Genomic DNA, 19,673 nt, shown 5'->3' on the forward strand with positions numbered 1-19,673 from the left:
TTTGAAATTAAAAAAAAATAAAAAAAAAAAAAAAAAAAAAAAGAAAAAAAAAAAAAAAAATAGTGTGAATTTCTTAATATTCAAGTAAAGAAAACATGCCTTGGCGAGTTTGTTCTCTGAACTCTGCGCATCTCCTTGTCGCAAAGAGGCGACATTCATTTTCTTCGCCTGTTCTCGCATATTCTTTTCATGTGCAGACACAGCTTTGATAATGAAATAGTAGCTGTAAATTATAAGTAAGAGCGGAAGGAAGTAGACGAAAAAGCTATATACGACAATGTATGATCTGGAGAGCCAGTCTTTGCTGAAATAATCAGTACCGCAAGCAGTCAAATTACCCTCGGGAACGTAACTGAAATAAAAAAAAAAAAAAGGAATAAATTGACATGATCGTATAGATTGATTTTCAAGTAATATAATAACAATGATATGTTGCATGCATTTGTCGTAAATCTTAATAAAGTTTCGTTTGATTATTTATCTAATCATCTTATAATCAATGTTATTGTAATCTACTTAGTTTCACAATAACATAAGCATTTGTAACAGATTTATATCGTGATTTTTTTTTCTTTTTTTTTTTTTTTTTTTTTTTTTTGTAAATAATATTTACAGCCTAGGCTATTATTATTGTTCTTACTAATAATGCTAAAATTATAACATTTTGTTTGAAAATTATTAGAAAATCTTATGAAAGAAATGTCAGAACGTAATTAAATCGATGCTTATGTATATTTTTTTTTCTATTGATAATCCGATAGTTCTCCTATTTTACACTTTTAACACAGTTGTTTTCGATATCTTTCTTATATGAAAAATGAACCTATTGTACAGTTCTCTCTTTACTGATTGTAAAATTGTCAGAAAATTGATTTCTCCACTATCCGATACTAACACCTGTTAATATATATTATCGTGCTAATGAAAATGAAACCGATCCTTCACATTATTATATTGGCAAACAATAGTTGCCCTTCAAATTTTGTGCTCTAAACCATCGATCATAATTTTAAATAAGGCAATAAGTAAAATTATCGATTGTAAATTTATAAATTGTTCTGTAAATGAATATTTTACAGAAACATATTTCTCTTAGCTTACGTATAATTAATTAACTAATCAACCAATTAATCGTATAGAATTGGCTATTTATATAATTATGGCTGATTATGATATTATAAATTAATATTAAAATATAAATAAAAATTATATGCGCGTATTATATACAATTCATTGGCTCGAGCATCGATTCTATTAAATTTATGTAATTTACTTTAAATTACAAAGACTAATTTTTCATGGATACGCCCGCGCGCGTAATACTTATAGTTGCAAAATTATACCGATTCCAGCCAAACAAAGGTGCGATGGTCCAAATGGATGCCATAAGCCATATTCCAAGAATTCGGAGCAATGCACCGTTGATAGACATTGGCTTAGCCGACAGACCCTTGACGATTACATTGTATCTGTCGAAAGCGATCATGCACATTGTCCATATGGAGGCGCAACCGAATATGGAGCCACACAATGCATAAACTTCGCACATCAATGGTCCAAATATCCACGTTTCATAATAGCAGTTGATTACCTTAAATTAATTTCTTCGGTTTATTACGAGGCACTTTTTAACTATTTCAGACGATAATAAAACATTGAAAAGTAAAACTTTTATGTTGGTCAATGTCTATTGGAAACGCTAAAGGCGTTTTCCCGTGATTTCTAATGATTGTAATTTATAATTTATCATGATAAATCAGCATTTTCGCATTTACATTCTGCAACAACTTTTACTTGTCATTTATTTGTGGCGTTTGATTAAAGCTATCAAACTACGAAATATATTTATTTAAACATTTAATTATTAATATTACAACAAATTTTTAATTTATGTATAATTTAAGTAAAGTTTTTATATCATTGCTCGTTATTGTTACTTGTAATTTGTGTATTTGTACTATTTGAGATTATCATGGATTTTATGAAATTTATAAATTTATAATTATCACATTCCTATAATTTATACAATCAGTAATTCATAAATATATTTGTAAATTATATAATTGTAATGTACATTTAGTAATCCAAGTATCATTAATGCCGTTACATTATATTGAATCAAAAAGTTGTGTCTACCGATTAAATATTTTATCTTATTTATATCTCTTAAATGAAAGCTATACGTAATTAAATAAAAACTATAAACTATCTATAAATATATATATATATATATATATATATGTATATATGTATGTATTGATAGATATATTTATAATTAATAATATCTGCTTAAAAAAAAAAAAAAAAAAACTATTAGATTTGCACGATTGTTTTTATTTATTTAAGCGATAAATTAAAATAGCATTAGCTTTTTATAAGAATTTTCAATTTTTTTAAATTAACAAATTTTTATTTGCTGAAATCCTTTTAATCTTCATAAGCACTGTAATCTATATTTTTTTCAATTATTCAATTATTTAGATCATAAATTATGGAAATAAACATATTTTTTCTATTTCATTTGACTACTAAATTTGTTGTTGTTGTTTTTTTTTCCATTATGAATAACGCATTTAATAATACAAAATTTTTATCAAATTTCAACTATACGAACTCGAGTATATTTATAATATAAGTAATGAATCTACTTAAATACTAATCAATCTGCAACAGTAGACCTATCTACTGTACTTGAGCTCTGTAGTGTTAGTAATAAATGAGACGATTTTTTTTATTAAGACTATTTTAAAGAAGAAACCCGTCTTTTCAACAACAATAACTATTAGACAATCTAGTTAAATAAAGCAAAGAAACGACAAGATTAAACAAAGCGTGTCGCTGCTTTACCATAGGCGGTGACATGGTAAACATCATGCAAAAATCAGAAAAGGCGAGGTTGATGACCAGAAGATTGCTGGGAGTGCGAAGAGACTTGGTACTTGCGAAAATATAGACCACCATTCCATTGCCGATAACCGAGACGCAACCAAGGCAACCAATGACGAAGCCAAGAATACCATACCAAAGAGGATTCATAGGTGGGAACTGGTACCAATAAGGGTCGATCATGTGATGGATTTCGGGCGCGGCCTTATCCACTACTGTCTGGTTATTGAAGCCGCCATAGCCGCCGAAGCCGCCACCACCGCCGCCGCCGCCGCCGCCTCCGCCTCGTTGGGCCATCGCGGTCAGAGCCGCGAACACTGGTCCGGTAGGCGATGTCATACTGATTTCTCCTATAAAATCAGGCTGTAATTGCATAAACATAATATGTGTAAACTGCTATTGCAATATTTTCAGTAATTTATGAATCATACATATGCTAAATTTACTAAATGTTCGAAAAAATTTAATATTGTATGGCAGATTTCATTTAGATTGGATTTAATCTAAGTTTAGATTAGATTTAATCTTTATAAATTTTTATAAATATCACGCGCGCGTTTTCATATTTATTCATTATCCCCGTGTTTGGTAGAAATTTAATAAAACAACTGTAAATACTTTTACTATATATCAGCGATGAATTTGCCGAGTAATTTGTTGCTTCGCATATTGCTCTAATGCAGCATTCTTATATCATAAGCTATCGACAGAAAATTCTTAATGCTTATTCTCGTAATACACCGCGTAATTGCACTTTACTCGTATTTTTAGGGTGTCCTTATTTATGTCCTTATCAAGTTCATCGATTTCCGAGTCACTTACGAAATACAATTACTATTTAGGTACATTTATGTGATTATAAGACTGATAGAATTTATTGTTAATGTAAATTTATGTATTAAGCATTTAATAAATATTTTAACTGTATCTAAAGTATTAAGGTATTTTTTTTCTTTGTTTTTTTTTTTTTTGTTTTTTTGTTCGAGAAATATTATTTTAATAATATAAGCAAAATTAGATTTCACTAAATATCGAGTAAAAATGTACATACAATGTATCTTAATACCAGATTATCTAATGCTTATTTTATAGGATTAATATTTAAAGGTTTCTTTTCTTCCGAACGATTATTTTACTATTTGACAGTGTTTTCACTACTTAAACAAAAATATTTTGATATTTGCAAATATTATTTTATTTATTATATCGATCCTATCCATATTTAAAGAATAGAATGTCACGATATATTTTCTTATTTTTAAGAACTGTAAGTAAAATTTTTATGATGGTGAAAAGTACTTTCAATTAAAAATTAAAAACAAATACTATTAACATTATCTAGCCTAAATTTTCCTAATACTACTAATAATGATAATAAAAAGAAGAAAAAAAGTAGGAGGAGGCTGAAGAGGAGGAAGAATAACAGTAAAAGTATTAATAATTGGAAAAGAACTTAATAATGTGGTTTCAGTATTGACAGTAAAAGTTATGTATTACATCCGCTAATTACACCACGTCGTTAAACAACATTAAAATTATTTCTATACTATTTTTTTTTTTTAAATTTAAGTCATCAAGTATTAATTAACGCATTAACGCCACCTTTTAAATTAGATAATACGTTATTATTGCATAAACATCTTATTAATAGCTTGGGACATTTAAGAGATTGGTTTTACGTAATTAAATGAGTTTATTAAATGTTAATCAAAATATTTTTTAATTTAACTATTTATCTTTAAATGGTATTGTTGTCGTTTGATGAAAAAAAAAAAAAAAAAAAAAAAAAAAAAAAAAAAAAAAAACGAAAAACATTAAATTATGGAAAATGCATATATTGATGTGTCGTTATAATTTTAGAAGTTAGGTTCCAACGGTCGACGTGCCGGATAAATGTTTATTTAATATTTAAACACCATATAGAAGATGCGAATGAATACATAATAGCGTATTAAAAATGTTGTATTTGAGATAAAATTCAATTAGAATATGTCATTTTATATGAAATAGTTTGCGTGCACAATGAATTATGCTATTAAATGAGTAAATAATACTTGAGAAAACAAATGAGATGTAGTTGATATTAATTAAAATGTCGAAGCCTTAGTTGTAATTGTAATCGCAGATTTCAATAATTTTAATAATAACAGTGATTATAAACGAACCAATTATACTCGTATATTATCTTAATTTTCTGCTTAAATGCAACTAATTATTTTTCAAATAGATAAGAAAAATATATTCCTTAGTTCGGACGTTTGCGTTACGATAGAACGATACTCCCAATTACGCGATAAAAGCGAGTGTAATTCATCATAAAAGAGATGAACTCTTCGAGGTTAATTGTAAAACAAAAGAGATGAAAAAAAGAGCTACAGAAATGGAAATAATATCGATTATAATATTGATACAATTGATAATGATGACGATATGATATGGCTAAATATTTCAATCTCAGCAATTCCAATTAGTGTAAATAATAGCGCATAAATAGTTAGTAACAACATTTGTTGTTACATTGAAGTATCCCAAGAGCCTGGAGCTCTGTCCTACCGATGCAATATCGGTATCGATACAACACTTTCGATTTATCTTCTAGTTGCATTGAAAGGTCACGACTATGGTATTATCGAGCACTTAATAAGCCTTTAGTGTGAGAGAGCTACCATGGCCTTGGGATACTAATTCAAGCACAATTATTGCATTTCCATCCACTGACTCGTCAAAGTCAACACTCGTACAAACGTTAAATCTGATGACATAGTCTTTGTACTTAAGACTCGTTGTATGGGTATAGAGACTCGGTAATAAAATCACTTATAAAAATTTAAGTTTAATAGAGCGGTAATAAGTCTTGATAAGGTTTGATATGTTCACTGAGTTAGGGGATGTTAGGGGCGTGTTGGCCCACCTTGCACGGTCGAGACTCCGGGCCGAGTGTTTGGTCGAGGAGGGTTGGGCTCGTGTGGCACAGCCAACTGATGGTCGGAGGATGTAGATACGCGTTGTTCTTGGTTGCGGCTCGTTCGAGCTCCCGTGGCAATCCCACTTATAAGTGTGCACCAGAGGCTACCGCTCGCACTCCCTAATTCTACCCTTCCCCGTGCCACTCAGCACGTGTCGCCCCTCGTCAACGCGGGCGTGCGCCGATCTTCGCACGGGAATGTCGTCACTCGGATTCGACTTAAGTCGCCAAACAGCCTTAAGGAGATAGCCTTATTGAGTTAAAGCGGATCTGAGGAATATCTTGGCTTACCTTGAGACCTTTGCCTACGTGCATGCGGAAGCCATATGCTGCAGCGAGGTAAGGTATGCTGTGCCTCGGCTCCTTAAGACAATGTCGACAGCCGATCCAAAATTGTCGGCTCTGGAGTTCATAAGAACGGCAGCTCTATCAACCCTCGTCGATCTCTCTTTCTCTCTCTCTCTCTCTCTCTCTCTCTCTCTCTCTCTCTCTCGATGCTGTGACAAAATTTTTCATGTCACTCGGTCAGCTACCCTGTCGACTAATCTTTTGCCAATCCCGACATTGGCGTTACTTCTGATACGAGCTACGGTCAACACTTAATTAGCTGGCTACGTCGCTTTTTACCGCGATATCTACCAATTTCGCTTGTCGTCGTTTCGTTATTGGATAGATTACCTTGAACAATTAGTGTGTTGTGCCAGGCATACGCGCATCTTTTTCATAAGATTTTATTTAACAGTCGGCCGTATTACTGGCTTTACCAAATGCCAGTGCTATATCGTTTATATGTATTTTATCGTTATATTCTAATATTGTGCTTATTGCATTATTAATAAAATGTTGAAACTACTGGTAGTCCAATAGTGGGAAAAATATTTTGCAAATATTAAGAAAGTATTTTTGCCTCCACTTATTTTGCAGAAGTATGCAGCAATCTAGAATGTAATAAAAATAAATTCACTTTTTTTCCACATGAAAACATTCAAGGCAGATCAAGTCATTAATATATTTTACAGATGTATAAAGGCTTTTTTAAATTATCACCTTTTAATTATACTTTAATAGTAAAATTAATTATTTTTTACGATCATTTGAATATGGTATGGTTTGATATGAATATTTGAATGGTTGAATACGCTACTATGGTTATTATTAGAAGAATTGCATATGTTCTTGTAACACGCGCGCACGTACGCACGTTTTTTTTTTTTTTTGTTTTTTTTTTTCCAGACTGATTTTTTCCAGATGATACTTTCATGTGAATAAGTTGCTTAATACAATATTCAACAAATTAATTGTATACTATATTACTGTATTTTAGCTTTATAATTATATCCAACAAATTATTTGAAAAAAAAAGCATTAATTTATATGACACTTGATATTTTAAGATATTTCATCCTATCTATGAAATAATACAATAATTCTATTTTTATGCTATTCAGTCATAATTAATTCTGAAGATATTACTTAAGATTAAATTAAAATAAAATGTAAAAAACAAACTACAAGACTATATTTATAATCCATTTTGTGAATGTTATATACTACCTTTCTACTTTTTAAGGAAATTACTGTTAAATATATGTTTCGGATTGGAAAATCGCTATATATACCAAGCAAACATAAAAACAAACAAAGAGCATATGTATATGAATAGAAAACTTTTCAGAACAGAATATATTAGGAAATTATCAGCACATTTAACTTAATAAAAAAATACGATGAATAAAAATATTACGTTAACATTCTAATTATCTCATTAATTTAACTTAATACGTTCGCATCACAAAGTTTTTCCTGGTCTTTTTCAGCTCTCTTATTTATATTATGCTCTCTTATTCTACAAATTCTTGATTGATTTCATGATTTCTTGATACAATATATAGTCAACGATACAAAACGATAAATATTATATTTTGATAAATTTTTAATAAGTATTATATTGTAAATAGTAAAGTGAAAATTATGAAACTAAAATAGACTTTAATGCACAAGAATTTTCAAGTCTTCGGTAGGATAATAGAAAAGTAAACAGTCATCAAATATATAAAGATGTATGTGAAAATTATCTAAAATTTAATGATTAAAAATAATCGACTCGATTAACGAGTCAAAAAATAGATTTTTGTATATTAAATGTTTTATATTAAATTGAATTAATATATCCTTAAAATCATCATAGACAATCTAATAGTCCAAAAACTAAATTACTAAACTAAAAATTTTAAATACGTTTTTATAGAATAGTAAGATAATAATGATCTTATTAATAATTAAAATATAATTATAAATTTTTATAAAGCTATTAGTTTTCTTAATTCAGTCGTTTTCTTAATGTAAGTGCAGTTCGCCGACAATAAAAATACATTTAAATTTGTTTATACACAATTTCTTCTTATCAGCGAATTAAGTAGCTGAAATACTAGCAATGGATTAACAATAATTATTTATTCAAATATCTTGATAATAATGTAGAATTCAATTAAGAATTATAAATTATGTTTGAAATATGTATCCGTATATATTGTAATTAAAAATATTGATTATTGCGCAATGAATACGAGTACCGTAATAATTAAATCCCCCGTGGATAATTATAACAAAATATTGTCAAAATAATTATAAAATAAATTCTGCTTGCAAATATTTCGCTTGTACATTAACGAGTTGTAATTAAAAATATCCTATTTATCTGGTAAAGAAGTTATTAATTTTTGTAGTAATACATGATATTTAACAAAAATTAATTCCTTCGCGATGCTTATAAATATGCATACTCATATTTATATTTGTTAAAAAAAACATTGATTGGATAATACGTAAGATAAAAAATGTATAAAATTTGAATAAAAACAAACGACTATTAATAAGAGGTGAATAAAAAGTCAAATGTATTTAAATTAAAATTTCTATACAAATTATATTAATTTTTTCTAATTTCAGAAAATTTCATAAAACGTTAACGAATAACTTAATAAGTATACACAGCATTAAAGCATATGCTTAACTTTGATTATATTTTGCTCGAGTGATAAAATTTTTTGAAATATATTCGTAATTATTCACATTTTTTATATCTACAAAAGTGCTCATATTATTATAAAATTTCAAGACAGCGAGAGAATGTATGTTCTTGATGAAAAGCGGCATCACGTGCAACGCTTACACGAGTTATTAGACTTGAGAATTTAACAGAACATAAGCTTCTTATATGTAGAAACCGTACTAACGTCTTAGAAAGAAATTTAATGTAAACAAACTCGACGCTCAAGTTAATATCACCTTGAGTTTTCAAAGACAAAGCGTTGCGTTTGTGTGTATAATAACCTTTTAAATACTTTGAAAAAATTTGTAATATTAAATGAACATTTAGTGCTAAATTAATAAAATCTCTTGCGTAAAGATTTTGTTATTTAGATAAATACATTAAAACATATTAATGTAAGGTGCAGTAAGACAGTGTTGAAAATCTTATTAATACAGTTGACCATTATGCTTATATCTAACGATTTTACATGAAATTTAAATCAATGGATATTTCTTATGTTAGGCCGAAAAATAAATAATATCTTGTCATTCGTAGGTAGTTAAAAAAACTTTTGAGATTAAAAATTATTTTAATAAATTCCATGGATCACTAATTCTAGGAATTTTTAATCAATAGACTTACACATTTTATAACGCTTTTCTCCTATTATTTAAAATTAAGCATAAGCATTTTATTTAATGAAAAGTTTCGATTTTTATAATTATGAAATTTTTTAATCTTAAATAATATTTTTTGCATTACTTCTCATTCATTTTTATTAGATTATAACAACTATCTTAAACGACATTATTTTTGCTAAATTCTTTAGCTTCACTGAAGCTATGTAATACAATAATACAATATAGTATATATAGATTCTAACATAGATTCTTTCTAATTTTTTCTATTTTTCTTTAACGAAACAAGAATAATCCTTAATGTCATCTTGTACAATCTTAATAAGACAACAAAAAAAAAACAAAAAACAAAAAAAACAAAGGAAGGGGGGGGGGGGGAGGGTTGAAACCGAAAATATCTATAAAAATAGTCGTTTATAGCTGTTTTTATGTTAAAGATTATTAATGAATTTTCATATTAATGTAATTATAACATTTAACACTTCTTTGTACGACAAAAATCCGATTTTTACAAGAATTATCGATAGTAGCAATAATAAAAACTGAAAATCATATTATTCGTTTGAGTAAAAGTAATATGATAGATCCTATGAGTAAAAGGTAAAAGTTAAACGACATTAAGAATTTGCGGTGGTTTCTGAATAAACAGATTAATTAACAAAAATACTTTAACGAATAATTGCTAATTGCATACAATTTTTTATTAAGCGTAATAATAAAAGGTGAAATTTCAATACAAAATTTACATTAAATGTATTATCAGCAATATAATTTTAATAATTTAATTGCAATAAAAAGATAATTACGCATCAGTGAAAAACATTTGGTTAAATTCAGAACATTTTAATAAACAAAAATATATCTTTTTCATATGCTTTCAATTTGTATCCTTTAAAATTCAATAGTGAACAATTAAAACTGAACGAAAAAGATTGACATTAAATATGCCATTGTTATTAAAAATAAAAATATCAAAAGTCACGTGCCATTCCTTTTTAATTCTTATCTATCTAATATTTTTCTAATTTTTTTATGTTATTCTTCTTTCATAAGGTTTGTGTTCATTGAATATCAATTTATCAAAATATCCACACATATACATTCATATATTCATATTATAGTTGTATGAATTATGTAAGTATGAATTTTTTTTGCAATCGTTATGTCGTTATTTGATTGTGTAAAAAGTGGAATAATTGAAAAAAAAAAATAAAATAATAATTATATCTTTTGCAGCGAACATGGTTCGATTAATCTTGTATTAAATAAATATATTAAATATAAACTCTGTGAATACAGACTTACAATCATTTGAAAATGTTATATCGTTATAATCATATTCTAATACTTAATTTAAATTATAACTATATAAGAATCACACACATACGGGCGCGCGCGCACACGTGCATTTAAGTATAATGATTATTTTAGATTTGCAAAGGCGAATGAATAGTCGGTTGATACATTAAATATATGTATTTGTTAAACCTGGTATTTTGATCAAGTTTACGTCACACTTTAAAATACTTATAATTTCTTCATAATATTGACGAATAAAATATGCGAAGGTGCTACGCATATGTATTACTCAAAGAAAAACAAATTGTAAAACTGTTCGCTCGATTTTTTTCTAATTTACTCATTAAAGGTAGCGATGAATTTTCTCCTCTGGCAGTAGTATTTTTTTCTAAATCTCTATTTGTCATTTTGATGTAATTTTATTTGCTTATTCTTTTATCCAAACAGTACACAGTGAAGTCCCTTTATGTTTTATTTTTAATACTTAATAATTTATATACTTATTTTTAATATTTAAATATTTAAGTATAATTAGCTGCATCTCTATAATATAAACAAGGTAGTTAAAAATATTATTATTAAAAATATTTTTCTCATTGCAGCTAGTATTTCATTAATTTCGAAAATGATATGTTCGTATAGATATGTCGAAAATGCTATTTTTGTAAACACTGGTATTATTATAAAGTATATAAATTTATAATTTTTTTAATTTTACTTATACCGATTAAGAACAGTTGAATGCTCTTAATCATGTAATTTTATATACATTTCTAATAAATTACATATATTTTTTCATTATACTTTTAATATTTTTCTTTTTACTAAACATGTTTTATTGTAGCAAGTTTTAATATAATTTCTTGAAAATTGCAAAGCCGAAATTGAATATATTTTATAAAATAAATAAAATATGATAAAAAAATTTAAATATTACATACTCAGTGTAATGCAGAATAATTTTTTCATTTTTCTAAAATATTAATTAGTTTTTCTTAACACCTAAATAATAATTATAAAATTTTGTTAAAGTTTCGAAATATTAATTTCTTTAATATTGAATTTATTTCATGTCAGTCAATGATAATTTATAACATAATTTTTTCAAAGATATCGTTCATTAATAAAATTGTATATAAAAAGGATCGTAATATATATATATATATATATATATATATATATATATATATATATATATATATATGACACGCGTCTGTGTTATATAATATATATATATATATATATATATATGATGCACGACTTTGTAGTATAATATTTGATAAAATATGTATTTTTATAATTACATAGGTAGCTATATATTTATAATTATATAATTATATAATTCAATCTTTAAAATTACCTGATTTACGGCAATTAATGTTTAAAGGGGCCAAGAATATTATTGATTTATATACAAACAATAATAAATAAAATTAAAGTAAATGGAGCTACGTTTGTTGAACTTTCGATAAATAGTTTCTATTGAATATCTCTTTTAAAGTTTTCAAAACACTCAGAACATATAGAGGAGTATTATTAGCAATTCGGATTGTACGTTGCAAATAAATTATTTCCTATAATCCATAATGTAGCATATTATATAGATTTTTTATTTCTTTAAGTAAAGCAAAAAATTAACATTAGAAAACTTCTTAAGTATTAATAATTATTAGTTTATATGCATTCAAACTGCATCTCACAAATAACCGAACCTAATTTTAGAAAGAAATAAATAAAATAGCTTTTTTGCTAGTTAGAAGGTGCTTTTAATAGAATTTGAGTTACGTGTATAATATTATTATTGAATATCAATCCATCATTGAACGTATTCAAGTAATTAACTATTAATTCTAAAAAAAAAAAAAAAAAAAAAAAAAAAAAAAAAATTAATTCTAAAAAACTAAAGTAAAAAAATAATTCAAGTATTCAGTAAGAATAATAGTACTTCTGAATTATTGCAATTCGACACATCAATAATAATTTTAACATCACATCAATTCACTACGGACATAGAAAATTAAATTTGTTAACATATAATTAAGTTTTATATATTTTGGATATTAATTTTTGTGAAATATAATATAAGCAAATTAGAAAATTAATTAAAATTTTTTGTACTATAGGTAATATTTTTCGTCTCGTTAGTAAATTTTCATTATGTTTATCAAGATCTTAAAATATCACTTACTTTTAGAATAATAAGTTCAAAATAATTATGCAGAAAAATTACATATATTGATGATAAATTTTAGCTTTCTCTTAATATTAAAATTAAATACTCTATTTACTTGAAGATAATAAAGTTATATATTTATTTTTATAACTAAAAATTAAATTTCAAGAAATTCGTGAAATAATAATTGGCTTAATGATTGATTATATTGATTACATAAAATTTTTATCATAATTGCCTTTACTACTGGATAATTTAACATTATTTGAAGTAATATTTCCTTTTACTAAAAAGAAATGCAATATTATAGTATAGAAGTACTTTGATTATTAATGAAATAAGTAAGGTTTTGTTCGGGCGAGCTTTATATGTAAAATTATGAAAAATTGAAGGAACTGATAATTATTACAAATTGTTAAATTTCAAATTACACCGACAACAATATTTTTGATGGCCTTTATTTATAAATATTTTTTAAATTATCAGAATTAACATTTATTAATACATTGTCATGTAATATCTATTTTTATAACAATAAAATACATTATTAATAAAATATTAATATCATTTGTTACTTAAAGAAATTAATACATTATATTATTACTATAAAATATTTTAATCACATATTGTATTCGTTTTTATAAATTATAATTTGTAATATTTGTTGTAAAAAAAAAAAAAAAAAAAAAAAAAAAAAAAAGAAAGAGAATAGTGAAAGATATATTTAATTAATTTTTTTTAACAAATGAGAATAAATATTTACGATAGGATGCGAAACTAGATTATTGTATCCATGGAAAGAGAGGAGAGTATCGGTAGGTTTAGGAAGAAAGGTACAAGAAGGTATATTTTAAATTTTTATCAAGTATCCACTTTCCAACTTTCATCGCTCTTAAGTAATTTACATCGAAATTGTGGAGGTAAGTCGATCATCTTCAGTGCCCACTGTAATCTTAAATGAAGATTAATATATTTTTATTTTGCTAAAAAATCACTTTTAATACTATCCTCGTTTTACAGTAGTTAAGATTATAAAAGATGTATTAAAATTTAACATTAAAACATGGTGTTTCATAATGAAAATTTACAAAAATAATATTATCAAGTGAATATTTTAACATATTACTATTTTAAAAATAAATTTTGTAAATTTTATGAAATGCAAATAAAATATAAATTTCCTTTATTTATCTTCATGTGCAGACTTTTACATAAATAGTTGTAAATTTAAACTCGTCACAATTCAAACTCACTATGCTCTAATTGATTATTTATAATTGCTTAAATAATTTTTATATCTTTTTATAAATATAGGCAATGTTATTTATTTATTTTTTTTTTTTTTGTTTTATTTCTAATTTTAATATTGATTTATTTTATTTATATTATTAATATATAGTAATTTAAAAATAAAAGCTTAGTAAAAACAAAAAATAAAAAAAAATAAATAAATTGAATGAAAAATTTTAACATTAGATTAAAAAATGATTAATTCTACTTTTTATTGTTGTAAATATTGTTATATAATAATTTCTAAAGTAACTTGTGCCATGCATCATAATGTATAGAATATATTTATAGTATACATTATTAAATATATTTAACGGCGTCATGAGCATTGAATGGAATATTAGACATTGAAGTAAATTTTCACAGATTTGTTTAAATTTCAATGAAATAAACGCTAATGTTTTATATATTTTAAGTTAATTGTAGAATCATAATTAAAAATATTTGTGTGCATTCGTTATTATTATTGTTTTTTGTATCGAAACTATTAATAATTAATGAATGAAATTGGTACTAATTAAAACTTTGTTTTTTTATAAGATTCAAATTTCAAATTTTTCTTAATTCTGCATTGAACACTCAAGTTTTATAAAAAAAAAATATATATATATATATATATAATATTATAAATATTACTTTTACTTCACTATTTTGTAAATTCCATATTGCTCATTCAAAGCTTTCATCGTATTACTTTAATAATATTTGACTACTTTGAACTTTAATACTTTTTTACTATTATAATACACACGTATTATTCCGCTTAGTGGATCAACGAAAGCTTATAAAAAATCGAATAAAAACACTCGTAAAAGCTATGATTTTTAAAAGGCCTTTCGATAATTCGAGTATTCTCGAATATTTGCACGTACATGATTAAGGCAACAATCGCTACTTCAAGAACTCGATATTCGATTATTAGATCAACGCATTTACGTATGCAATTGTGCATGTGTATACTACCCATTGTGTATTTGTTAATTCAGTTGAGACATTTTAAACCTTGAGAAGACGCGAGAGACAAGAAGGAAAGCTCGTAAAAGCGACTCGCATCATCGACTGCCTTTGTTGTTCTTAGTGACTAGGTGATGCAAGCACATATATAATATCGTATGCGGGAAGTATATGTGTCAGTGCGTATATACAAATGTGTCTAAGAACCCGGTTGGTTGATAGTGAGCACTCGTGATGTATAAAACGCCATTTTCTTTGTGTGCGAAGCCTAGAGAATAGTGTACTGTTACAATCTCCAATCAGGATTTGTAATTATTCTGCTCTTGTTTTGTGCGACAATTCGTTTTTATATCTGTATTTCGTCCCTTAATAACGTTGATTTATCAAGTAAGTAAGGACTTTGTGTACGACAACGATTATTACGTGAAATATAATTTCAACGAATTGTCGATTAATTTCAATCGCAATCCTTAAATTTTATCCAGCCTACAAGTATATTATTTTTATGTACTTTCACATACCTCTGACTCCTTGTGATTTCTTTTTTGTCTAGCTCGCTTTCTCCCTTTCTCTCTCTCTATATCTCTCTCTCTCTCTCTCTCTCTCTCTCTGTCGCCTACGCCAACTCACACACACTCTCTCTCTCTCTCTCTCTCTCTCTCTCTCTCTTCCTCTTTCTCTATCTCTATCTCTATGTCTATCACACTTTTCCTCTTTCCTGCGTAGTGTACGTTGTCTCGATAGTCATAATTACGACGTAATCTTTGTTCTTTAAATTTTTATGAATAAGATAGTGAGAGAAAAGAAGACGAATTATATATCAATTAGAATTTTGTGTTAAAAGGGCAAGCAGTGTTAACTGTGAAAAAAGTGATTAAGAACGCGAATTCAAAAGTATGATTTCTTGTGTGCATCGTGTCAAAAGGTAATATCGCGGTTTCCTAACAGCTTTCATATATCGAATTAAATTGGAATTTTTGAGTTAGTGTATTTACGTCACAGGCACAAAGAAAATGTATTTCTATGTAATGGTCAAACATGATTCATTCGTTGTAAAAGAAGATATTAATTCTTATTATAATTAGTGCATTTTGAAATTTAATTAATCATGATTTAGCGTTTCACCCTAGAGATAATTTTCTTTATATTTTTTATATTTTTCAACATCAATATATCACGCTACATAATTATTTTTTCTTGCCAATATACATGGTCGTTGAAATAAACAACTTTTAGATATAAATAATTATTTTCTTTACGATATTTAATATTTTAATATATATATTTTTTTTTAAAAAATATATTTACACACACACACACACACACACATACATACATACATACATACATACATATATATATATATATTAATTTTTAGATGATTTAAATGCAATACTCGGTATGAACTGCTGAATGCTGTTATCCTTTGTTTGTAGCAGTGTAGAAAGAAAAAACTTCAATTTGTTATATATTTGATCCAAGTTACATTTTAACAGGTAATACTAATATTAATTATTTCTTAATATTTATTTATACGTAAGATATTGAATATTTACTATAATAATTATTATTGTTTATTATAGTTGAAGGTAAAATGTCATCTCGTAAGAAAGTTTTGCTCAAAGTTATTATCTTAGGTGATTCTGGAGTAGGAAAAACATCTTTAATGAATCAATACGTAAATAAAAAATTTAGTAATCAATATAAAGCTACTATCGGAGCAGATTTCTTAACTAAAGAAGTTATGGTTGACGATAGGATAGTGACAATGCAAGTGAGTAAACATTTTATTGTTCAATGAATGTTTGATTATAATTTTGTTCAACACTGAAGTTAATTTGACACTCGGCTGATTGGAGTTAAATTAAGAATAATTATTAGAGTATTATATATATTTGGGACGAAGTTTAGTTTATAATAAATTCATTATTTATTACAATAGTTATCTTAGTTTTTAATTAAATGGATTTGTAGATTAATTTACTAGAATATTAGTAATATTATCCAAGATAATAAATGCAGGAGTTAAAATATTAATAAACATTTTAAGACATACGCGACTTAAAAATCAATGATTAATGATGTTTTCAGATTTGGGACACCGCTGGTCAAGAACGATTCCAATCATTAGGTGTTGCGTTCTACAGAGGTGCAGATTGTTGTGTTTTAGTATTTGATGTAGCTGCACCAAGTACTTATAAATCATTGGATTCTTGGAGAGATGAATTTTTGATTCAAGCATCGCCACGAGATCCAGACAACTTTCCATTTGTTGTCCTTGGGAATAAAGTTGACTTAGAAAATAGAGCGGTAAATGTTCATATACTTTGAAGGGAAAAATTTACATTTAAAAGCATTATTATGCGTCGCAAATTTGATACGAAAAAATGTTAAAGCCAATTTATATTAACTACATCACTTGTACAATTTATAAGATTGTCTATTAAAAAATTTAAAAAATGGCAAAATCTTTGTTTTACAATAGTCTTAATCTGTATTTATATAATTTTCAGATTTCCAACAAGAGAGCTCAGCAGTGGTGTCAGTCCAAAAATAATATTCCTTTTTTTGAAACTAGTGCAAAAGAGGCAATAAATGTAGAACAAGCTTTTCAAACGATAGCTAAAAACGCATTGGCTCAAGAAAGCGAAGTAAGAAATTTATCACTCGTGTACATGTAAATTTGTATGAAAATTTGATTGAATTGTTAAGCAAATTATATTATATTGTATAATTGAATTTATTTTAGGTTGAGCTTTACAATGAATTCCCAGATCAGATTAAATTAACGAGTGATCAAAGAAACAGTGGAAAGGCTGATTATTGTGCTTGCTAGGTACCAAATTGAGAATTTTTTGGATAAATACGTTGAAGATGCAGATCAGATTAAACATTTTGATATAGAATCTCTGTGTTAATATACAAGAGAATTGCAAGTTGGTCAAGCCCGTGGCACTTATCTTGCTATTTTAAATTAGGTGTCCAAATATGTTTTGATAAATTTAATTACTATTTGTGTTTAATTCTACTGTACAAACTGTACCAATCGGTCATAGATGGTAATTACATTTTTTGATATTACTAGCTACAAGTTCAAATTACAATCTATATATTGAAACAAAGGATATCAAAAGCATAGTCTGCATAACAATTTTTTGTAACAAAAGTATGAAGTTTGTTTCTCTACTTATATGTATTTTTGTAGTTTTACGATTTTAAAAAATTGAATTGATATAATTAAATTAAGCTATAATTCTTTAAAACATATTGAAAATGTACAATATTTATAAAAAAAAAAACAAAAAAAAAAAAAAAAAAAATCAAATGAATTTTATTACAGTGAAGTATAATCAGTTTTGCCCATGTAAAAATAAATAATTATTATTTCTGTTAAAAGTGCGGAATACAATGAAATGAGATTTTTTATCGTATAATTTTTTCAAAATATGTAAGGATCAAACTTATAAACAACTTTTAGCACATGCTCCTGGAAATTTTCTTAATAACGTATAAAAGTGTTTTAAAGAGTATTGCTCATTAAGTACACTGTATTATAATTATCTTCAGAAAAGTAATTTTCAATATTAATGTATAATTATTATAATTTTATCTCAATAATATACAGATATGAGAGTTGTCATAAATGAATTCTAGACATGAAATTCTATAGTTAAATAATTAGTGCTATAATTGAAGAAACTATTGGTATGCTATGGATCGACGTGTATTTTTATTAATTTATTAATATAAATGAAATAGTACATATTTTTGTTGAATACAAGTAAATTTTTATCGATCATTAACAAAAATATATATGGTAAATTAATTGAAATACAATTGTAATGGTTGGCATAAAACTTAGTTTTAGGAAATAAATGAAAAGAAGTTTGAGTCGTGAAATTGTTACAAAAATTGTATAAAATATTACCATTTAAAAATTATTTTACCTACTCATTTTTTCAATTGCTGTATATTTGGTTAAAATATTTATTTTATTGATCAAAAAATGTAGTTGATGATTAGAAACAATATTTCTATTCATTTACATCAAATTCTTAAAATTAACAATAGCCGAGTATTTTCTCCTACGAATATTAATGCAATATCCTTTACAATAACAATCATATTTAAAGAGCGATTGAAAATATAATTTCCAAACATATTTTATCAACAAATTTTTAAGTTTAAACCTAATATTTTTTTTTATAATTTATTAAAATTTTAAACATTGATTACTGTCAATAAATCAATTTTCTTAATTTTAAAAATTTTATTACAAATTGATTCTGACTATTGTTATGATTATTATTATCATTATAGTTATTAATAAATATATGGTATTTGAATTGGTTGATCAAATTTATTAAAATTTTCAGTTTAATATTGACAATTTTTTAATGTTATGCAACTAGATTTAAAAGCACGATCAAGTTT

General features: G+C 25.9%; 2 protein-coding genes across 2 annotated transcripts in view; one reads left to right on the plus strand and one right to left on the minus strand.

Annotated features, from left to right (window-relative positions):
- Lop1 (long wavelength sensitive opsin 1) overlaps positions 1 to 5,921 on the minus strand; it is a 7,828-nt gene extending 1,907 nt beyond the window's left edge. The window contains exons 1-4 of the mRNA XM_011498208.1: positions 5,798 to 5,921; positions 2,848 to 3,236; positions 1,344 to 1,591; positions 100 to 352 (exon numbers count right to left, since the gene is read on the minus strand). Coding sequence (XP_011496510.1) covers positions 100 to 352; positions 1,344 to 1,591; positions 2,848 to 3,225 — 879 coding nt within the window. The 5' untranslated portion in view covers positions 3,226 to 3,236; positions 5,798 to 5,921. The remainder of the gene's footprint in view (positions 1 to 99; positions 353 to 1,343; positions 1,592 to 2,847; positions 3,237 to 5,797) is intronic.
- A 10,700-nt stretch (positions 5,922 to 16,621) lies between these two features.
- Positions 16,622 to 18,333, plus strand: Rab7 (RAS oncogene family member Rab7). Its single transcript, XM_011498209.1, has 5 exons — positions 16,622 to 16,735; positions 16,823 to 17,013; positions 17,331 to 17,549; positions 17,753 to 17,890; positions 17,989 to 18,333. The coding sequence occupies exons 2-5, from the start codon at positions 16,834 to 16,836 to the stop codon at positions 18,073 to 18,075; spliced, it is 624 nt and encodes a 207-aa protein (XP_011496511.1). The 5' UTR covers positions 16,622 to 16,735; positions 16,823 to 16,833; the 3' UTR covers positions 18,076 to 18,333.
- The last annotated feature ends 1,340 nt before the right edge of the window (positions 18,334 to 19,673 follow it).

This window comes from Ceratosolen solmsi, unplaced genomic scaffold, assembly GCF_000503995.2.
Source record: "Ceratosolen solmsi marchali unplaced genomic scaffold, CerSol_1.0 scaffold14, whole genome shotgun sequence".
Lineage (NCBI taxonomy): Eukaryota > Metazoa > Arthropoda > Insecta > Hymenoptera > Agaonidae > Ceratosolen > Ceratosolen solmsi.